The following is an 8,634-nucleotide window of genomic DNA, read 5'->3' as shown; positions in this document are numbered from 1 at the left end:
CATAAGCTCGAAACTCCCTGAATTTCATCATGCGCGCCCCCATCATGGCTGCCATCTCAGTGCAGAAAGCACTCAACCTCTCGTCAAGAATCTCCAGAATGCCCTCCTTGACCATACCAAAGATCATAGAAGTCTGATCCAATATAATGTGTGTGGTCTCAGATGAAATGAACTCCCTCATCTGATCATCGAGATTCCCGGCTCCAGAGCCTGAGCCTGATCCCTCACCGGCGCCAGAGCTGCCAACTGGTCTAGTGTGTAGCATCACCATACTGAAAATACACCATAACAAACATCAGTATACTCATAATAACCAGAGGGATCACACATAGTACAAGTTCCCTGGGTTCATCTCAGCTTTCCTTGAGTCAAGTACGGATCCTCTGCTTTCAATAGTATGAGCTCATACTACCTTCCACATCTATCTGTACTTTCCTCAAGAACTGCCTCGACTCCACCAAGTCCCTTTTTACTACTACTGCTTCACGCGCTAATCTCATCCTAGGCTTGCCCTAGGGTAATCTCCGACCTACTCTCCGCCACCAGCTGCATAAGAAGTCCCTGCTATCTCCCCCTAACTAGATCACGAATACCATTACATATCACTAAGACCAGACAATTCTTCGAATGAGAGGTCCTACCCTACAACGGTTAGACTCAAACAAGAGTTGCGGAATAGAGCTAAATCTAACCTTCTGAAATGATTTATTCCTCATAATATGTAACTTAACATATTAGCTTACTAGTTAGTTAAAGATAACTAGGACTCCTAAAAGCACAAAACAAGCAGCATTCGAGCATTGGGTAACCATAATCAAGCATCTCCTACTCAGTCCATCAAATTACTGACTAATCAGTACTAGCACACAGTTCAATAAGCTCATACAACAGACATATAAGGCATCCTTCCTAGATCCTTAGCCCTAAACTAGCATGCAGTTCTTCATATACACATAACAGGCATACAAGGCATCATTCCTGGATCCCTAGCCCTAATCTAGCATGCAGTTCTCATAATCATAACATAACAACTAGTATGGGTAATTTGGGAGAACTTACTTGAGCTCGGCTGATTGCATGCACCACACCCTTTTTCTCTTTTCCAAAATCCTTTTTATAAAAATGGTTTTCTTTTGAAAATTTTATACCAAGTCCTCAGTTTGAGTCCAGGAACACCCGAGAGTATGCATGAATCCCTCAAACCAAGGCTCTGACACCAACTTGTAACATCCCAAAAATCATGACCAAAAATTTCATTTTTATTTATTAAAATAACCATGATTATCAAAATCACTTCATCCAAAAACATAAGTCATAGTATCAAATCATATTATCTCATAAAAGCTCATATCAATATATCAGAGTGAAAACATCCCAGGCTAAACAAATGGTGTGTGCATTGCAGTCATCCCGAGCTCTTCCCCTTGCAACCGGAAGTACCTGAAACCAAAAATGAAAACTGTAAGCATGAAGCCTAGTGAGTCTCCCCAAACTACCACATATCATACACATAATCATGCTACTAGGAGATACAGGCCTCGCCCACACTCAAGGAGAAACGGTCCCCGCCTACACTCGGCTAACTAGGAGATACGGGCCCACCCACACTCAGCTACTAAACATACATACAAGTATCACGCAGGCAACAAGTATAGCCAAATCTATCAATCAGTCCTATACCTATACTCAAATAATGCTATGAGATACAAGCCTCGCCCACACTCAGCTATCTATGAGATACGGGCCTCGCCCACACTCAACTACTAATCAATACACATAACATATATAGGCCGACCTTAGTGCCTTCGACCCGTTGAAACCAGGAGGAAACTCACCTCACTGTCGGATGATAGCTGAAACGTCTCTGCCCGAAATCAACTCTACTCACTTCTTGAACCAAATCAATCCCTTAGATACCATTCCATACTCATAACCCTTAAGGTTCAAATCAAAGTCAAAGTCAATGCTCCGAGTTGACTCAACTCGTCGAGTTCTCATAAATCACAGAATCATGAAATCGTAATCTAACTCGTCGAGTTTTCCTCCAACTCGCCGAGTTCATCCTTCTCCACAGAAACGAGACTTTCTTGGTGCAACTCATTGAGTTCCCTTGTGGACTCGTCGACTTCCATTAACAGAATCGAGAATGTTCGACCAAACTCATAGAGTTCCTCTATGAACTCGCCAGGTTCCTCGCATTTCCAGTCTATTCAACCCTTTACTCAGATCTAAGGTTCCAGAATACAGATCTATATTGTTCCCATGGCCTATGTCTGTAAAGTCGACAACTTGATGGCTTTGCATGCCTCAAATGACCCAATCTCGAGATATAGCAACCTACTTCTATGGACATGATCTTTTCTTGGACAAGAACGGGTTTAAGACCCTTTTTATGATTGTAAGGACCAAATATCACTGGAATTGGGAGTCCTTAGCATATGATCTATGAAGGTTATCATATTTCTCACAATGGGGTCAAAAAGACCCATAAAACAAGACTAAGAAGGATCTAAGCTATGAATCATCAAGTTAAGGACTTTTTACCTCAGAAGGCTGCCAAAGATGGACGAGATCCCAAATCTAATGCTTCTCCTCAAGCTCGATGACTTCTAGTTCTTCCAACTCCTTTACCAAGCACAAAAACACACACAAATCCACTCAAAACTTTAAGTTTCTCACCAAGGAGCTCACAATGTGATTTAGGGTTTAAGGGAGGCTGATGAGAGGATGAGGGAAAAGATTAAGTCCTTTAAATAGGGTGCAAAACCCTGGAAATTAGGGTTTCATCCCAGCCGATCTACTCGTCAAGTTGAGGCCTCTCAACTCATCGACTAGATTACTTAAATCACGCGGTTCAGACAATCTCTACTCAACGAGTTTGGGGCTTCCAACTCGTCGAGTTGCTCTGTAAAAATGAATAAATTATAAATTAAATGCGTACCAGGAACCAGACGTTACATGTTGTTATTTAACTCTAAATGTCTAAGAACATAAAAAATGTTGTTATTCTTTAACTCGTTACTTATATTCTTAAAGAAGAAATGTAATTGTCAACCATTATTACTTATATTCTTTCAGAATGAATGTCATTTATGTATGTTCATAGTTGTATTTGTTAAGAATGAATGTAATTATTCATTTTAAGATATTAAAATTATTTTTATATAGAATTTAATGTTTTTTTCAAGATAATTATAAACACATTCTTTTAGAATGTCCAAATTAATATATTTATTATCCAAAAAAAAAATCATATTTTTAAAGTTTAGAAAATTAATTATTCCTTAAAATCTGCAATTTTCCTTTTTTTAAATTTATGTTAATTGACTAAAATACCTTTAGAATGAAATTAGATGATATTTTTTAATTATCTTTAATTTAAAATATGTATTAATCACTTTCTTAAAATAAATAAAATGATTGGTCCACAATCATTTCTACATCCACACAATAAGTAGTTAGAAACTTAGAAAACAATAATGAAAGCCTATATATATATATATATATATATATATATATATATATATATATATATATATATATATATATATATATATATATATATTAGGTTCATGTGAGATCACTATATTTTGTGAGACGGGACGACGCAATCGTAGCCACTCATTTTGTAGATAAAAAAACATTTTTAAAATGGAAAATTATTGAAAATTTTCGAATTTTTTTTTTAAATATTATTTTGGTCACTTTTTTTATCCAAAAAAAATGTAATAAATAGAAAAAATTACCCTTTTTTTTAAATATCTGTGAAATATTCTAGTAGAGTATTAGAATATTTTACATATCTGACAAATCTATTAGAATACTAGAATATTCTAACATTCTAAAAATCACAGTGAAATATTTACAGTGTAATATTCTATTAGAATATTTCACATATTTAAAAAAATGGTAATTTTTTATTTTTATTTATTTTTTTAGGTAAAGAAAATGACGAAAATAATAATTAAAAAAAGAATTTTCGGATTTTTCTTTTTATTTTGCATTTTAAAATTATTTTGAGATTGCGTCTCACGGTCTGACAAAATTAACGTGGTTTCAAATGAACCTAAACACACACACACATACACACACACACACACATATATATATATATATATATAAAATAATATTAATAAAACTTGTAAGTTCAATTTAAAAAGGATCAATTTAAATATTATTATAAAAAAAAAAAAAACATTTGTATTGCAACTATATATATATATATATATATATATATATATATATATATATATATATATATATATATATATATATATATATATATATATATAGTTGCAATACAAATGTTTTTTTTTTTTTATAATAATATTTAAATTGATCCTTTTTAAATTGAACTTACAAGTTTTATTAATATTATTTTCGTTCGAAACTATCATATATATTTATTTGATACTAAAGCATATGTTTTGCATTTTTCTTTGACGTAAGTGGACAATCTTATGGGTCGTGAAGATCTTTTAAAGAAAGAAAAGGAAAATGTTAAAACTTAAGACAAAGTGTATAATCGAACTTGGTTCATTATCTTAATATCTTCTATTCTCATGTTTTAACCAGGAGCCCATCTGTCTTTTACCTTTATAATTATTGACTTTTTTAATAAAGCAATATTGGGTTTTAGGCCCTTGCACTATTGGTAATTAAAACTTCAGTCCCTCAATTAAAACTATTGGTAATTTTTTTTCCAACTAACTTCTTTTCTCAAGATAAGCGGGCATCCATTTTTTGAGGATCATAATAGATACCCGTTTTCGTAACCATAACCGCTTCAAAACCGTCGGTTTTGATTTATTTGAAATCGTCTTAAACGGCTCTAATACTGATTCTCATTTTTTGAAATCGTTACTCGTTGGGTACCTGTTGGAACCACCTGTTTGTATATAAACTAACTCATATAATCATGGATTTATGTTAAATAATAACTTTAGTTTTCAATTTGTTATAAACAATATCCAAATAATCAACACTTTGTATTCACATGTCAAAAATTCTTAACATGAATGGTACTTGGTTCTTGTGACTTTTGAATACATGCAAAACAAATTGTATTTAAAAAAAATAGTTATGTTATTAGATATTGATTACTGGCATTATTTCTAATTTTATAAGTAAAGATAACGGTTACATCATGATACATTTTCATATTGAAGGTATACATAGAAAAATAGAATTGTTGTATCTACAAGAATAATACTAAATTTAAATTTCAATTTGTCATGCTTGTGAATTGATCATGTTTATTAATGAGCACCGACTAATACTTTTAATCGATAAAAGATGGCTAGTTTTATGGCTTGTAATGATTGAATTGTATGAAGCTTAGTTAGAAACTGGTTATCAAAAACCGGAATTGATCCCGACAGTCCTGGAATGGTTCTAAAACCTAAGGACCTGGTGCAATTGGGTCCGGTTCTGTTCCATAGTTTTAAGAAACGGTGGTTTCGGTTCTAAACAATTAGGTCGGGTACTCGCCTATGTTTATCCTTATTCCCATTACATTATATATGAAATGTATCAAAAATTAATATAATTTTCTTATTTATTTATATAATGATGTTGACTTTTTATTGTGAATGTTTGGTAGAAGTTTGTTGACGAACATATATAATATTTATTATATTTTTGTGTCTCCAAGAGACATTTAAGGTTTTGTGTTTGCTAATTTTGACATGATTTTGAAAATAAAAAGTGCAAGGTAACCATAAATGAAAAATCCAAACAACGTAATCACGAATAAAGAGCAAAGATAATGTCATAAGACCATTCATCGTGGCGTAGAAGCTTGTAGGATCATTAAACACATTTTTATCATTAAATTTCTTTATGAGGCGTTTTATTTTGACTATAACATTATCTCATTGCTTAAAACTCAATTTTAACATGTCAACAACGACTTTTTGATTTGTGATGTGTGTTAAGACACATTGAGTAGTTATCATCAAATAGTTTGTTGAAGAAGACATGACCTAATTCAGCCTTAAAGTAATTATCTCTATCTACTCAATACATTGATATTCCATAATTTAAAAACATCTTTTGAAGTGATGGATGACTTGTTATACGTATTTATTTTATTTATGATATTATCTCATTCCAAAATAGTATATGAGATAATGTTTGGGTATATTTGAAGTATGGGTGTGCAAAACTCGATCCTAATAAAAAAAAAGATTGAATTGACTATATTCTAATTGATTCTAGCTTTTCTTAAAATATAGGTTTTGATTTGGTTCTTTGATTTTGGTTTGATCTAGAATTTTGAGATCATAACCAAATGCTTCTTTTATTCTCTCATCAAGTTTGACATGAAGTTTGCTTAGGTTAATTTGGTTATTTGAGATTGTTTTGCGAAACAACTTATTAATGTATTGACTTATTAAAAAGTCAATAAATAAAAACATATAAAACTTGACTTTTAGAAGAAAAAAAATAGTTTTTAATAATAATAGTTTAAAAATGATATTTTAAGTCAAACATTGTTTAAACTTATTGGTTTTTATTATCATAAAAATTAATCTAAACACTATTTAAAACTCATTTTACCACTGCCACACAAGTCAATAAACATTTTTATCCAAAAACATTTTTGAAGTTCAAAAAGAAATCCTAAACACCCTTCGTATGTTTCGAATCTAAGATAGCAAATAATTTATTTAATGCAATAAAATACCCTTCAATAACCATCAATTTATTCTCTAAGTCACTTGTCTTTTAATTATACACCCAGAAACAAACTATTTTGGTATTTCTATTAAGTAGCCGGAGTTGTTTTTTAACCGAATAAACTGGTATCTAACCACGCACGAGATCAAATATGACATCTACGATTACACAACATGTTCAAATATTGCCACATTGGATGCCACGTATGATTGAATACTAGTTTACTTGGTTGAAATCCATTCCAATGGTTTAATAGAAATACAAAAAATAGTTTGTTGCCATGTCATATACAATTAAAATTTTGAATGACTTAAACAACAAATCAATAGTTATTGGAGATTATTCATTATTCTATGACATTAACCTTAATTTATTCATACAACAAGTCATCTTTGTGTCAAAATTGGTTCTAAACTCATACTAAACTGATTTAAGTTCGATTTACAAATCCATTTTTTTAAATACGAAAAATCTTAAAGATGCTAAAGCAAATAGATCATTTGAAGCACCTTCTCTTCAGATAACACATTTTATCATGACTTGGTTTATCAATCAATTATCAAAAGAAAGTCATTGAACTTAAAGATTTTGGTCTAAATTTAAATAGATAGCTAAAAAATCAATCTTATGAGTCATAAGAAGCCTAACACAACACCAACTAATATCAATTTCCAATTAAATATTCTTTATAGTTTTCTTAAGTTTATTTTATTAAACTGTAGACTCATGGATACCAAGTATTAACAAGGTAGAAAATTTACCAATCACATATAAAAATTCTCAAACTAAGCTTCCCATTACTTTAAAAAAACAAATGGTTTTCATGTCCACCAAATACATTCAATATCAAAACAAAAATGCCTTAAATTGAAGAGAGCAATCAAGAAGTCACAAACATACTAAATATAAAAAAGCTCATAAAACCCTTCCACTTTAGTAAATTTTCATCTCTTCTTTACTCAAACCTTCAAAACCCCTTAACGATACTGCAAGAATCAAATTAAAGTAACAATCATTTAGTGTCAAAGGCCAAAAAATTATACATTGAAATTTTATCCATCTTTAGCACTCCTCTTTCAAGCTTCTTCTTATGAAGACAATGTACTTTAAAAATACATCCAATTAAAGCAGTGAAAAATGCTTTGTATTTTGATGACACTGCTGTAATTGGATAGATTTGTATTTTACAAAGTAAAGATGTCTTAATAAAAAAGGCTTGAAACAAATAAAAGAAAAGACATTGTTATTTACAGTATCTCTTATATTCAAAGTTTTTGTTCAAAGTTCAAACATACCTTAATGAAACCAATTTCCTTAGCATTGCTATGGAAACACTGTCTGCAGCACATGAGACCATATTTCCTGATTATACCATGAGAGTTCCCACACACACGGCTGAAGAAAAACAAAAGTAAACACAATCAACAATGAGTGTTCGAACCCTAATTCAGAAAAGTGAATCTAGACGACTAGAACAAGATCCTTTATTTAAAGATGAAAACAACAAATGCGACAACTACTAATTATATCGTTGACCAATTGCAACAAATTGAGTTTTTTTCATGTCTAAAATTATCCGAAACCCTAACCATCCACGATAGCCTAAGCTGTTTTTGCATCTCCAAATTCTTTATCAAATTCGCCACGAAATTTGATTTATAATTTATTGTCACTTAAACGATTACAGAAAAAAATTACGGAGGATCAAAGATCATCAAGCAAACTACATATGATTCGAAAAACATGAACAAGAAAGAAACAATCAAAGGGATTGAGAAGTTGTTGGAATTTACCAGGTGCGCGAACCAGGGCCGTAGGTCTTAGGGTGAGAATTCCATATGTTAGAGTGCCCCATCAGCAGATCAATTTCAAAGCCGCAGTCGATCGAGTTTTAGCGCAGGCGAGGGTTCGCAAAAGCAAGAAATGTGATTCTATTTATATGAGATCGTAATC

At 31.7% G+C, this 8,634-nt stretch overlaps 1 protein-coding gene across 1 annotated transcript; it reads right to left on the bottom strand.

The window, feature by feature from the left end:
• Positions 1-7,458: 7,458 nt before the first annotated feature.
• LOC145076638 (small ribosomal subunit protein uS14z/uS14y/uS14x-like) lies at positions 7,459-8,634 on the bottom strand. The gene is made up of 3 exons (XM_079022449.1): positions 8,475-8,634; positions 7,977-8,076; positions 7,459-7,667 (listed from the first exon to the last, which is right to left on the bottom strand). Exons 1-3 carry the CDS (start codon positions 8,534-8,536, stop codon positions 7,659-7,661), a joined length of 171 nt encoding a protein of 56 aa, XP_078878575.1. The 5' UTR covers positions 8,537-8,634; the 3' UTR covers positions 7,459-7,658.

Source organism: Lactuca serriola, chromosome 9, assembly GCF_051521515.1.
Source record: "Lactuca serriola cultivar US96UC23 chromosome 9, Lser_US96UC23_V15, whole genome shotgun sequence".
Taxonomy (NCBI): domain Eukaryota; kingdom Viridiplantae; phylum Streptophyta; class Magnoliopsida; order Asterales; family Asteraceae; genus Lactuca; species Lactuca serriola.
Note: the sequence above shows the minus strand (reverse complement) of the source record. Positions and strands in the feature narration are given on the sequence as shown.

Bases quoted from the DNA above. Each gene is read 5' to 3' on its own strand.
- LOC145076638 (XM_079022449.1), bottom strand. From the start codon at position 8,536: ATGGGGCACTCTAACATATGGAATTCTCACCCTAAGACCTACGGCCCT. The intron at 8,077-8,474 runs GTAAATTCCAAC...GTTTTTCTTCAG, and splicing joins GGCCCTGGTTCGCGCACCTG to CCGTGTGTGTGGGAACTCTC.